The sequence below is a fragment of the Ochlerotatus camptorhynchus genome, unplaced genomic scaffold, assembly GCF_037179485.1.
Source record: "Ochlerotatus camptorhynchus isolate MF236.1 unplaced genomic scaffold, CSIRO-AGI_Acam_v1.1 ptg000304l, whole genome shotgun sequence".
In the NCBI taxonomy this organism is placed as follows: domain Eukaryota; kingdom Metazoa; phylum Arthropoda; class Insecta; order Diptera; family Culicidae; genus Ochlerotatus; species Ochlerotatus camptorhynchus.
In genome coordinates, this window is record NW_027040792.1 from 4,346,199 (window position 1) to 4,360,187 (window position 13,989).

A 13,989-nucleotide genomic window follows, 5' to 3' on the forward strand; every position below is an offset into this window, starting at 1 on the left:
TTGACTAGGTCACCACGTGTGTTACAGCATTGCACACGCAGGCCAGCGCAATTCGATGTTACATTTTCAACGTGAACTTTTGCCTGCGCCGCTTGACGGATAAACTCTTAATTGGTCAGCATACAACTAACCGAGTTTTCTCGTTGATGGAACTCTTTCGTAATTTATAGCGAACGAAAGTCAATAATAACAATAATGCAACCTGCTACCGACGAACGGGGCGCTGCGCAGAGGCTACGGATGTGTGAGCAGCATCATAAATTATAAAATATAACGTATGTAGCAGGTACTCAATCAAGTGCAAAACTCAATGAACGCAGAACCGACGCAGACTGACTGACTCCACCACTCGTCAGAGGGCAATTAACCCTCTGTTGTGAGCGTGTAAAAAAAAAACCATTGAAGCCATTGAAACGGATGGATTTCGTTTCAAAAAAATTAATCACAAGCCTTCGGCTTCAGTTTCATTCCCTATGGGTGTAAATTGATTTTTTTTTTTGGGGAGAAACTCTTGCCTTGCTTCTTGAATGATAAAAGCAGAGACATATTGTGAAAGTAGACCAATCAAAAGAAGTTGGCGCGCGTGGGAAGCTACCCAGCTGCTACGCAAGCCGTCATTATCGTAATCTATTGTTCGTTCCACTGAACCGTACGGGATTAAATCCATTATCTATTCTATTTTTACGCTACCACCATCGTTGGCGTCATCGTCGTGAGAACTTCCCTCTCGTTATAAAAGCACTTGGGTAGCCAAAGTCGATGAACAGCGGACATAAAATCGATAATCCTCGACTCGGTTCGCCCAGCTTTGCTTCCTGTGTTCAAGAGGTTCAAGGTCCTACCTGATGCAGCAGCCTGCCGGGGAAATCTTCACTTTCCGGCGACGGTGTCGAGGTCATCCTTACTCCTTTGCCCCACTATCTCCGGTCATAATTATTTTAACAAGCACCAAAATTTCCACCTTTGCTCTTCCTTATTTCTGCTTTCCAACAGCAGCAGCACTAACCCAGATCCAGTTTTATACACTCAATCTAGTTTTTTTTTTCGGACTTGTGATTCACTCCGCGAACTGCTGCAATCCAGTTAATTCACTCGGATTTCAAATAATCTACCCTTCCCACAATCACGCAGACACCGGAAGTTGGCAATCACTTCGAATCAAATTCATAAACTGCTACCTACGCGTACTTTCGGTTAGAGATGTCCACCCGGATGGCGAAAAATCGGTAATGACAAAGAGGGAATCACTTCTTTTTTTTTTTCACCACGGCGGAATGTATTTAGAGTATCGACCGACCGAACCGAGCGACTGCGGACGATTGCGCAGGTGTGAAGAAACTGTACGGAACGCTGGTTGTTTTCTGGGCCATTTTCAAGCTTTTTCGTGTTTCACTGCAGTATGCAGAAGTGCAAAGTGGGGATGGGGGAAAAAAGTAAACAAACACAAAATCACTCACTGTTAACGTAATTAGGAACTTTTTTTTAATGGGTTGATTTTTACCGCGATCGGTTATTGAGTTTTACAACCACAATTCGGCACATAATAAAAGTCCTTAATTTCGATAATAAACTAAATAAAACATAGAACAACGATCGAAGTTTTTGCACATAATATTTTGAGGGAAGAATAAATTTTGTTTTCGAAAAGCTTGTTGGTAAATATCAGTCAGCTGATTTTGGCAGATTTTGCCATCGCTTTGCAAATAGCTGTCAAAGTATGCGTTTTGGAACCAGCAAGATGTCGAAGTTTGCGTTTGACCGTTTCAATCCGGGTAAGTTTACAGTATCCTCACGATAATCCGAATGTCTTTAATCCGATATCTTTTCCACCCGTCCCGAATAAAAAAATCCATCAAAAATGCGATGAATTTTACTGTTACTATTACTGTAACCATAAGTTCCTACACTCATAAACTACACTGATTGTTTTAATGTGTCCCACACTTGAATTTTTGCAATGTGATCAACAAATGATATCTATGTGTCAGTTTGGATGTAATATTCAACAACTTTTTTTTCTGTGTGTAGGGGTAAGCATATGCGTTTTGAACTGCGAATTCGCGAATTCAATGTAATGTGTGCAAACATATGGTATTTCATCGAAACATTTGAATTTAACTTAAAATTCCAGAAGAAATCTAAAACACATATTAAGCACATCAGTGTTTTGCTTTTTCCACTCATTTTCAAGCAAATTGCTTCAGTCCGAATTGTGTTTTTGTAAAATCTTCTTAGCTGCAACAAAGGATACGCATACCTCCCAACAAATTTTAGCCGAAGGTGGAATCGAATTCGTTAGAGCAACCGTAACGGTACGCTGCTAAACTCATTTTAGCAGCCCTCATCATAGCGCAGCTACCGTATCGGGGGTTGCCATACGAGTCACTAAAATAGCAGTCGGCTTCTCGGTCAGAAGCGCGTTACCAAATTTAGCAGCGTGGGAGAAAGGTTGCTATTCGTAGAAATGTCAAAATGCTCACTACCGGTACGGACTACGGCGAGTAAATAGATAACCGCGATAGCAGCGACCGCTGTGGAGTGACTAAACTAAAATGAGAGCGCTGTGCGCTGTTAAAATAGTCGCGCAAATGACATCGACCGTTACGGTTGCTCTTAGTTGGGCCGAGGTGGTGGCCCAACCAGCGAATTTCGGTTGTATTTTCTAATCCCACCTAATACTGATTCGGTTTTTGGGTAAGTTGTTTTGATTGCAGACGTTCCCACGGAAGGAGGTTCAAGCCGCTTTCGATGCTACCAACGAAAGTTTCGGTGGATTTTTTTGGAATCTCGACAGAAGAAGTTCCAGTCGATTCCGATAGAGATTTCGGATGCTACCAACGAAAGATCCGATGAATTTCAGCGGAGTTTTCTGACGTCTACTAAGGAGGATCCATTCCATGTCGGTGGAGATTTTAGATGCTGCCATCAAAAGTCCCGGAAGTTTTATTTCTTAATGGACCCCCTCAATGGCCACTTCGTAACACTTCACAAAACTGGTCCAACAAATTGTATCGAAAATTTGACTGCTCCAAAAATTAAAAAGTGTGATAAAAGCACCGACGAACTGACGTGACACTTAATTCTGACTTATGCCCGAAAATCGTAAACGGCCGATTTAAATGTGCAACTGTCATAACCATAGGATTTTTTGATCTAGTTAAAGTAATTTGTCCAGAATAGATCAGACACGAACCATTTCAAAACTTTGCTGGCTCATAGCTTAGCTAAATATTTCCCACGATCATGGAGCCAGATGTCAGTAGTGGTGTAGTGTTGGACCGAGTGACCGAGTGGAATAAGTGCACCGAAGACACTAAAACGATTACACGTAAACGTGCACTATTATCACACTTTTTAATAATAAAAACCGCGCTTCTAGTTCAACCTGGTGTGAACTCGGGTGTGAGACGCACAACTTTTTGCTATTTTTCTCGTGGTTCTAGAATAAAAATAAAACAAAATAAAGGGAAATGGATGTAATGTCGGCCTAAATGCCCCTAATTTAGACCCATACATAAATTCAGCAATCGACTAAATTTTCAATAGCGATCAAAAATATTTATTAGCACCGTCCCAATGACGCGTTCCTCTAGATATAATTGATAAATAGCAGATTTTTAGCGATGGGCCCAATCTTAGATCCATAGGCCAACATTAGAGCCATTTCCCCTATTGTTTTATTTCGTAGTTAGAGTGGTAGGAAACATCGTTTTCAACTGCTCGAATGAAATGGTTTAGGTTCAAGTCGATTCAACTGGAGGTTTTGGTGCTGCCAACGAAAGATCTGATGATTTTTTTTTTTGAATTCTTGATGGAGCAGGTTCAAGTCGATTCCGGTCTGGATTCTGGAGGAGATTTTTGATGCTACCAATAAAAGTTTCAGGTGAATTTTTCTGTCGACGGAGGAGGATCAAGTCGATTTCGGTGGATATTTTCGATGCTGTCAACGGTGGATTTTCTGAATCCTTGATGGAGCAGGTTCTAGTCGATTCTGGTGGAGATTTCTGTTGCTGCGATTCCGGTGAAGATTTTCGATGCTGCCAACGAAAGTTTCAGTGCATATTTTCTGATACCGATGAAGAAGGTTCTAGTCGAATCCGGTGGAATTTTTCGATGTTGCCAACAGAGCTGAAACCTGCTCGATCGAGACTGCAATGGATCTTTCGTTGGAAGCATCGTAAATCTCCACTGGAATCAAGGGGTGGTCACCCTACACACTTGTTATGCGCCAAGATTTTTTTCAGTGAGCCTCAAGTTTGCCGCGCTGTGCCAAGAGTGCCAGTGATCGGACTGACTTTGTTTGTGAATAATTGTATCATAGAGGTAACTCTAAGACCACTGGGTCCCGAAGAAAATCATTATTATTTTTGGCTCACTCAGTACCAGAACAACGGTCCCAAGCAGTCCCAAGCTATTTCACTCACCCCTGCATGTTCTGCATGAATCCACACACCCCTGATGTTATCTGTCAAACTTTCATAGTGAATCATAGTGTAGTAATAGAATTTCAACTAGAATAGGGTACGTTAATCATTTGCTTGGGACCAATAGCCTACTAAAGTGGTGAGCCAATTTAAAATCGTTAGTTTCGTATTGATTGTTGATTGTATGCTTGGCAAACCGGTATTTTGACCGATCAAAAATTTTGTTATGGTAAGTCAAACCGTACGATCTGTCGAAGGCAATGATCATGTCAACACCAGGACCACCAAAACGACATTTAACCGTTGGAACGCTTCCGATTCCGTGTGGACCACGCAGGTCGATATATTCGGATGGGAAGAACAATGGCAACGTGATACATTGCTGTGGGAAGGTCTACTGCATCTGAATCTGGCGTTGACGTTCAACAGCGTGACCAGTACGGTGGACAATTCGCTTTGGCAAGTCATCAAGAATACTGCTGCTGCGCAGCACTCGGATTTGCCCATTTGATAAGGATTTTGGATTTGATTAAGACCGAGGAAAAGCGGGAAATTCCAATGGAAGTGTACCTGTTGACGCAAGTGAAGCATCCGAACATTGTCAACATGTTCGATTGGTTCGAGAGCGACAAGTTCTTCCAGGTTGTGATGGAAATCCACGGCTCCAGGATGGATCTATTCAAGTTTATGGATCGAGATCCGTGATGACGGAGAAGCTGGGTTGTTGGGTCTTTCGACAGATTGCTAATGTGGTTGCTTTCCTGTACTCATTGGACATACTGCACCGGGACATCAAAGACGAGAACGTTATCATCTATCACAATTTACATATTAAGCTGATTGACTTCGGATCGGCGACGTTCGTACAGGAAGGGCAACTTTTTTTCTACCTTCTACGGCACGACCGAGTACTTCAGTCCGGAAGTGTTGGCAGGCAACCGCTACTCCGACCCGGGACTGGAAATGTGGGCTCTCGGTGTGACACTGTACGTGTTGATGTTCTTCGGGAACCCATTCGTGGACCTTGAGGAAATCCTGCAATCCGAACTGATCATTCCGCACGAAATCAACGAAGAATTGGAGTACGTGTTGCTTTCGCTGTTGGACAAGAATCCCAAAACTCGGATCACTGTGCCACAAACAGTGCCAATGAGTGTACCATGACTTGGCACACTGTGCAACCACTTGGTGTGTGCTCATCTTCCCAATGACTCGGCCGGAATATCCGCAGCCTATCCGCAGTAGATTTTAGTGCATTTTAGGTCCCAAAAAAATTGTATATTTTTGATCTATTTGTTTTGCTTTGCAATACAGTCTCAACTTTGATCGAACTCCGTTGAAGGATTTTGGCAAGGCAATATTCGGAACGGAAGAATCGTTCCACTTTGGATCAATGGAATCGTTTCTACGGTTGCTGACCCTTCCACAGATCGAAACGACCAACGTGAATCTCAAGCAGGCAGCCGTCATCATCGTCAGTCATTTGGATCGGCTCGTGAAGCCACTCCTTCCGGCATGAAACTACTCGACCAGATTTGTTTCACCCTGGGATGAAGTTCTTGTTTGACGGAAATGTATGAATTTACGTCTGAAGCGAGAAATGTGAAGATATCCTTGTGTTTTTATTTGAATGAGTTAAAACAATGATTTGAGTGTTTTTAGTGCTTCTTCGTTCCACCATAGCAAAGAATGCGCTGATCGATTTTCAAAACAATCCCCGGTTGACTCGGTTGTACAAAGATTTACGGAGCCCTTTGGCCACAACGTAACTTTGTGCACCACGGGCATTGAAGTCACCCTCCAAGAGGGAACCCTACAGTCAGCTGGACGAACCACACGAGGAACGGCATCACGGCCTAGTAGCGAGCAACGGTGCATTGCAAGATTGTATCTAGGTGGAGGTTCGTTTCGGGGCTGAAAATTGTTCCGATGGCATCCAGGATCACAGGGGCCAAGATCAACGAGAAGTTCTAGAAGTAGGTTTGAGAGTGATGAAAGTGATCGAGTCAGCTTAGTAATGAGATTCAGTTTAGGGACACAACGCATGTCATCTTCAAGGATGGCCTCCTCTCAACCTATCAGAAAGCAAAGAAGATGAACATTCCGCTGGTGCCGATTCGATGGATCGAAGCATGTTAGTGAAACATGTGTCTAATGATTCCAGACCTCGGTCCAGACTGTTTCCCTATTTCCAACAAAAAGCGTTACGAGAATCCAGAACTGTTCAAGAATATTCCGGTTGGTAGAATGTAAGCTGAGTGTTTTGATTAGAACTGCCTGATCTACCATCTCTTTCAGCATCAAAAGTCTATGCAACCCCGCGCTGAGGAAGCCGTTGGATCCGGAGGCAAGAAGCGTCCCTTGTTGAAAGCAGCCAACTCAAGCGACAACCATTTGGGTGGATCGTCCAAATACAGACCAAATCCGCTGGTTGGGCTTTTACACTTGGTCTGCTTTTCAGTTGGGCCTCCGCTAGTTGGGTCATGATCGAATCAAAAAGCAACTGGATGTCAAAATCTCATGTCACATAGAATTTGACAAACGAACATAAATTCTTTCTATGGGTTTTTGGACTACACATTAAATGTAATGATAGTAAACTTTTTATATTTTCTCGGAACATTTGAGTGTTATTTTAAATTCTAATATGAAACATAAAAAAACAACAAATTTGAGCCTTCTGTCAGTTGATTTCGCTAGTTGGGCCGAGGTGCCGTGTACAATGCAAAACAACTGTTGATTATAACATCCAAACTGTTGCAACCTGATCATACCATCGATTGTGTGATATTACATTGAACGATATACACAGAAATCGAGAACAAATTTACATCAGACACATTTGCTTCCCGATTTTATTAACATTACCAACATAAAAACAGTCAAATAATCTAGCAAATAAAGATACATGTACTTAAATTTAATACTTATGTTCGAACACATGCTCCAACACTTCCTACACAAAATAAACCACATTGTCATCCAAACTGTCTATCACCCTATCCACCCAGCTTGAATGGTAGACCACATTCGTAAACACCGCTGGATCACCTTTCCCACAGCTCACACCCCAGGACATAATCCCAGCCAACATGTAAGCGCCATTCCGCTGACAAACCAATGGGCTTCCGCCGGAACCCTTGCAGGAGTCCACACCGAAAATTCCACCTGCACAAAGAAAGCTATCGTGCATTCGGAATCTCCTGCCAAGAGATGAGTTCGTTCGCAAACGCTCCTCACAATCTGCCCCCGGTACGATGGGCATGGTGACGAATCGCTGAATCGTTGCCTCTTCGGTGGGCTTACTCGGTGAAGCTCCCCAACTGGATAGAATACAGTTGCTATCGCTAAAGTCACTTCCAGGCGATGGTAGGCAAACGTTTCCCACGTTTGGAAGGGAATCGTTTAGTGGGGTGTTGAGTATCAACACCGCTATATCGTTGTACAGAGATCCCGAGTAATAGTCGGGATGAAGAATAATACGATTGACCGTACGCCTCTGGCTTGGCAACCGTTCGCGATTGTGACGACGATCCCAGTCACCCGCGATGACTTGGAAGTTCTCTGGATGGTCACGTGCGCTGAAATTGAATAAAAATTCTTAGCTTCGATGATATATTCAAATCTATCAAGTTCATTACTTGGCGATGCAATGTCCAGCGGTTACGATTGCATTTGAAGTGACCAGTGCACCCCCGCACTTGTACAGGAAGCTACCGTTGTTGATACGCTCCTCCAGGTAGACAGTCCAGGGGAATTCGCCAAAGTTGACTGAGCCACTGAGCTGTTCCTCGATGCTCTCGTCTTCGTCTAGAAAGTGTACGCGACTAGTAATGGTCGCACGGCGTTGTCCACACTTTTTGGGTTTGGGTGGCAGCAGTGGTCTGCGTGTGGTGGTGGTAGTGGCGGTCGTTGTTGAACGAGTTGTTCTGGCGGTAGTTGGCGTAGGTCTAGGTGTTGAATCACTGAATACGATTGGCTTAAAGGCAGTTGTTGGCGGGGTTGTTGTCGGTAAGACAGTGGTTGGGGAACGTGGTGTGACGTGAAAGATTAATTCAGCATCAGGTTCGAAGGAATTATCATGACTGTTGAATTCTTGCAGCAGGGAGGATATTTCCAAAAGAAAGGAAAGGTTTGGAGTGCCGGGTTGATTGAAACTTTGGTCAGATGATCCAGGTGTATCGGGAGCATGCAAAGAACTTGGAATCAAAGGCTTCTGGGGTATGGGAGGCCGATTAGTAGAAGCGTGAGGGTGATGCTGCGAGATGATTTGATGCTTTCGGCAACAAGTTTGGCCCGATCCGCATAAGCCGTCTCTGAAAATATATTTATGAATGTAATTAAAATATTGCTTCTAACTGTATTGAAGTACACTAAGAAAAATTCAATGGTTATTTTTATGTGTCCCTTCTTCTTCTTCTTCTTCTTCTTCTTCTTCTTCTTCTTCTTCTTCTTCTTCGCATTTCAAGCTTATTGCATATCGCATATTAGCTTATTGCGTGCTCTCAACTTAGTATCCTAGATGCACTTCCACAGTTATTAATTGAGAGCTTTCAATGCCTGTACCATTTTTGCATTGATATAATTGTGTGACAAATCCAATCATACTTCTATGCCCAGGGAAGTCGAGAAATTTTCCAACCCGAAAAATTCTTAGACCGGACCGGGAATTGAACCCAGCCCCCTCCAAAATGGTCTTGCTTTGTAGCTGTGCCTTTACCAACTGAGCTAAGGGTGGTCCCAAACAAACAAACAAACAAACGGCGTTTAACGCTCGGTTTTACGTAGGAGCTAAAAATCTCAAAATATTGCCTTATTCGAGGTTTTATTTCAAAGTTCGAGTGGTATCAGGACCCCTTGTTCCCCACTTGCAACGGCCACTTCAAAAACTATGCGTTTCTCATCAGCGCTGCCAACATGACCGCACTGATTTAACATTTTGACATTTCTCCCGGTTAACGTAATTTTCCTTTTGACAGCTCTCCTTCAGCCTGGGTGCGAAGTTCGGTTCGGTGGATCGAATATGGTGTAAGAGTGTCGCAACTTTCTAGTGATGCATTGAAAAATGTATTTTTACTAAACAAATCGCCTTTTTGTTTTCATAAAATAACTCCACAAGTGATCTTCATCAGTGAAGTCTTGGTTACCGATAAATTTTAGAAATGGTAAGTGGGTAATGTTCGAGAAATTCGAGGCAGATGCCGTCGACCTTGACTCATGCGGTTCCGGATCGATTACGAATGATAATGATGGGTAAAAATTCGCTTCTCTTTGCAGCAACGATTGAGTAAAGCGGGAAGGATCGCCGTCCTCTATCGAGGCGGTCCGATTCAGGTCAATTCCCGGTTGGAAAATGCGGCACTCCAATGTACAGCGGTAAGTGTTGTTTCGGGGCTGAATGAAAGGCCTGTGAATGTGATGTAATCACCTGCAACTTTGTTTATGACGTTTCGAATGTGGTTGTTTACAGTGCTATTCGACTCGCCGACCGGGATTCTTCTCCCAGCTCGTGGACAACATCAAGTCGGAGATGGAGAAGAACAAAGAGATGAAGGATAATTTGAAAAAGTTTCGACAGGAAGCGCAGAAGCTGGAGGAGTCCGATGCGTTGAAGGCAGCAAGGCAAAAGTTCAACACCGTTGAGTCGGAGGCTTCGAAGAGCAGTGAGGTGCTGAAGGACAACCTGGATAAGATTCGGGGGAAAGTTACGGAAGCACTGGACGAGGCCGCTAAGACGGATATTGCCAAAAAGGCGGGAAAGCTTGGCGAAGAGTTGGGAAAGACGGCCCGGGGGATGGGCGAGACTATTGCCGAGAAGGGACAACAGCTGGGTGAGACGGGAGCCTTCAAGGGAATCTCCGAGGCCACGAAAGCTGTGAAACAGGAAATCGATAGTCAGGGTATTTCTTCTCGAGTCTATCAGGCTCCGGAACGGTTAAGGAAGCGGATCGAAGTCAGTATGGCCGATGCGAACCGTATTTTCGAAGCCAATACCGAGGCGGTGGGCGTGGAGTTGCACAAGGACAGTAAGTTCTACCAAAGCTGGGAAAATTTCAAAAACAACAACGCCTACGTGAACAAAGTCCTGACTTGGAAGATGCAATACGACGAATCGGAGAACCCCATGATCCGAGCTTCCCGACTGCTGACGGACAAAGTGAGCGACGTGATGGGAAATCTCTTCTCCAAGACCGAACTTTCCGAAACCCTCACGGAAATCTGCAAAATTGACCCGAACTTCGACCAGAAGCAATTCCTCAAGGACTGCGAAAATGACATCATCCCCAATATTCTGGAAGCGATGATTCGCGGCGATTTGGAGATTCTCAAAGACTGGTGCTTCGAAAGCACGTACAATGTCATCGCCACACCGATTGCCCAAGCCCAAAAGGCGGGCTTCTTCCTTGATTCCAAAATCCTCGACATCGAAAACGTCGACCTGGTGATGGGAAAGGTGATGGAACAGGGACCGGTGCTCATCATTACCTTCCAAACGCAGCAGATTATGTGCGTCCGGGACAGCAAAGGAACCGTCGTGGAAGGCGACCCGGAGAAGGTGATGCGATGCAATTACGTGTGGGTTCTATGCCGGGATCCGAACGATTTGAACCCTAAGTCGGCATGGCGATTAATGGAACTACAGGGCAACAGTACCGAGCAGTTCGTGTAGAGTGTAGGTTCCGCACCGAAGAAAAGGAATCGAACACGGAGGAAGAAATGGCGGACCGTTGTTCCTTAGATTGGTCCGCGTTCTGATAGCCGGAACTGACGCCCGAATGCAGACAGGATCTTCCGACTGGTTTTGTCGTTTTAGTCGGAAGCTACTCAGCATTGTCGCGGATGTCGGAAATTCGAACGGGGTTAAAGTTAAGATATTTTTTTAGTTGCTAAGTTTTAGAGAGAAAGAGCGGAAGCGAACCAAGCGAGGCAAGGCATCAATTGCGACCTGTTTGGAGGATTGTCCAAGGGAAAATAGCGAAACAACTCACTACCCAAATGAAATTTGACAAATGGATCTTATTTGAAGATGACATTCCGCATTATTACCTTCCTTGCTCTCCGGTCAGTGTGGTTCGGCAGAGATGGCTCGGTACGCAGATACAGTCGGGAGAGTCGTCCGAGTCGTCAGTGTAGGTGTTCCCCGCCAGACGGATGGAGTCGATTTCGGTTTCCTGTTGGAGGAAAGAAAACAAGGAATGTCAATGTTGTTATTTGTTTCATGAGAATGATTATATATAATAGGGTAAGTGTACCAGTTTTGGCCATAGTTTCCTGTTGTTATGCCTCAGAAATATGATTGATTCACAATGTTTATGTTTATCCTGACGCATATTATTTGGATCAACAATCTTAACACAACACCAAGATCTAAATCATGGAAACTACTTAAATTATGTCAATACATGGCCAAAATAGGTGCGTTTCTCCTAGAGAATAAATTTCACAAGTCGCAAGCAGGGTTGTTTCCACTAACTACAAAAAAATGTTTTTCGGAATTATGAAAGCATTAGATGGTCTAATGATATGTTGTACTTGTAAGTTGCAAGAAGAGGTTTTGAACTATGCGTTTGACACATAAAACCTGTCAATATGGTCGGGTGGGGCAAGAGTGCCACCTCAACAATTTTTTTTTCCTTTGGTTTGTTTTTTTCCGTCGATCCTGTTTTCCGTGCTGAGCACCAATGCTACCGACGTGCCAGGAAGGCAGCTCCCACACCTGGACCCTACCTATCGACCCATCAACTCATGAACCGGGGACCAACGGCTTTACTTCCCATCCGAAGGAAGGCGTAATCAGAGATTTTATGCCTCAGAACATCCCGGCGGCACCGACTGGGATTGAACCCAGGCCTGCTGGGGTGAACAGGTAGACCTTAACAATTGTACGTTCTATATATTGGATATTTATAGGAGTTTCAACACCGTATTGCAACTTCATATTATTACCTTCATACATCAGCTGCAATAACTACTTTTTAACTAAATTAATTACAGTTGAAATTTCGCAATTAAAGTACATTAATTACATTTTCAATACTTTTAATTACATTAATTACGGATAGATAATTTTAATTACTACTTCAAAACGCATTACTTAAGTACTTTTGATTGCATTTTAACTTCAACGCACCGGTTCTTTGTATTGCGTGCCCCTCGTCATTTGCACTTTTTGGGAGAGGATATTAAAAAAAAAATTATAACAGGTTGGAGGTTGGACAAATTTGGATTTTTTTTTAGATATAACCCTAACGTGGCAACTATCCACGGACCATACAAATTTAAAAAATTTTGTATGGACAATTGTCTACGCAGGGGGAGGGTGAGGTCAAGAATCCCAAAAATCTGTCTACGTAGTTAATGAACAGCCCCTGTTTGCATGTAATATGCAGATGGTCCTGGATAGCAGTACGTGATCGACGTGACGTGACTGAGTATGCGCAACTTGGCCACATGGCACCACTCAGTGAGTTCGGAGAAGAGCTCCATCCGAAGTACTATTTACCACATCATCCAGTGATTAAAGAGAGCAGCACGACCACGAAGCTACGCGTCGTTTTCGATGCTTCTAGCAAGACGAGCTCGGGAATTTCACTCAACGACGCTCTTCTTGTCGGTCCGGTCGTACCCGACGATTTGCGATCGATTGTTATGCGTTCCCGAACCCACGAAGTCATCCTAATTGCAGACGCCGAAAAAATGTATCGCCAAGTATTACACTTCATCGACGACTATGCATACCTTTGCATCTTCTGGCGATCATCTCCGGACCAACCACTACAAACTTTCGTTCTCAAGACTGTCACGTATGGAACTGCATCGGCTCCATATTTGGCGACACGTGTCCTAAAGCAGCTAGCTAGTGACGAGGCCGATAATTTCCCAATAGCAGCAAAGGTCGTCTAGAAGAATTCTTATGTCGATGACTTATTTTCTGGAGCAGCAACCGTAGCAGAGGCAATCAAGCTTCGGGAGCAACTCGACTCCATGCTTTCCCGGGGAGGCTTCCAGCTAAGAAAATGGGCATCAAACTGTGAGACCGTTCTAGAGGGCATCCCGCATGAAAACCGTGCTCTTCAGCATTCCATCGATCTCGATAGTGATCAAACGATCAAAACGCTCGGTTTGCACTGGGAACCAGCATCCGATCGTCTCAAGTACAAAATCGATCTACTTCTACCACCAAACGCCGTACTCACGAAACGTCTAACGCTGTCCTACATTGCCCAGCTCTTCGATCCGTTGGGACTTGTCGGTCCAGTCGTTCATGCAAACACTGTGGACTCTCAGAGACAAAAATGGAACGGTTTGGGAGTGGGATCGAGAGCTTCCATCAAGTCTTCGGGATAAATGGATCAACTATCACTCCATCTTCCTGCGCTTAACGAATTGAGAATTGATCGCTTTGTTCTACTCCCGAAATCAGTCGAGATTGAACTTCACCTGTTCTCGGATGCTTCCGACATCGGATACGGTACCTGTGCCTACTTGAGGTCAACCGACAACTATGGACAAATCAAAATCGCTCTTCGCTCGCCGAAGTCCAGAATCGCACCTTTGAAAAAAC

The 13,989-nt window shown here is 44.1% G+C and overlaps 3 protein-coding genes across 5 annotated transcripts in view; 1 reads left to right on the forward strand and 2 right to left on the reverse strand.

Annotated features, from left to right (window-relative positions):
* Window positions 1-1,614, reverse strand: part of Lrrk (Leucine-rich repeat kinase) — a 63,705-nt gene extending 62,091 nt beyond the window's left edge. For both annotated transcript variants that reach the window (XM_065228864.1, XM_065228862.1), the window contains exon 1: window positions 843-1,614. In XM_065228864.1, the coding sequence (XP_065084936.1) occupies window positions 843-899 (57 nt within the window). In that variant the 5' untranslated portion in view covers window positions 900-1,614. The remainder of the gene's footprint in view (window positions 1-842) is intronic.
* A 5,636-nt stretch (window positions 1,615-7,250) lies between these two features.
* Window positions 7,251-13,989, reverse strand: part of LOC135707162 (inactive CLIP domain-containing serine protease A28-like) — a 37,787-nt gene continuing 31,048 nt past the window's right edge. For both annotated transcript variants that reach the window (XM_065228904.1, XM_065228903.1), the window contains 3 exons: window positions 11,472-11,596; window positions 8,066-8,740; window positions 7,251-8,005 (listed from right to left, as the gene is read on the reverse strand). In XM_065228904.1, the coding sequence (XP_065084976.1) occupies window positions 7,381-8,005; window positions 8,066-8,740; window positions 11,472-11,596 (1,425 nt within the window). In that variant the 3' untranslated portion in view covers window positions 7,251-7,380. The remainder of the gene's footprint in view (window positions 8,006-8,065; window positions 8,741-11,471; window positions 11,597-13,989) is intronic.
* LOC135707165 (mitochondrial import inner membrane translocase subunit TIM44) lies at window positions 9,423-11,341 on the forward strand. The gene is made up of 3 exons (XM_065228910.1): window positions 9,423-9,589; window positions 9,702-9,800; window positions 9,895-11,341. Exons 1-3 carry the CDS (start codon window positions 9,587-9,589, stop codon window positions 11,092-11,094), a joined length of 1,302 nt encoding a protein of 433 aa, XP_065084982.1. The 5' UTR covers window positions 9,423-9,586; the 3' UTR covers window positions 11,095-11,341.

Excerpts from the sequence above, each read along its gene's own strand:
- LOC135707165 (XM_065228910.1), top strand. Across the intron at positions 9,801-9,894 it reads CGGCACTCCAATGTACAGCG|TGCTATTCGACTCGCCGACC; the intron begins GTAAGTGTTGTT and ends GGTTGTTTACAG.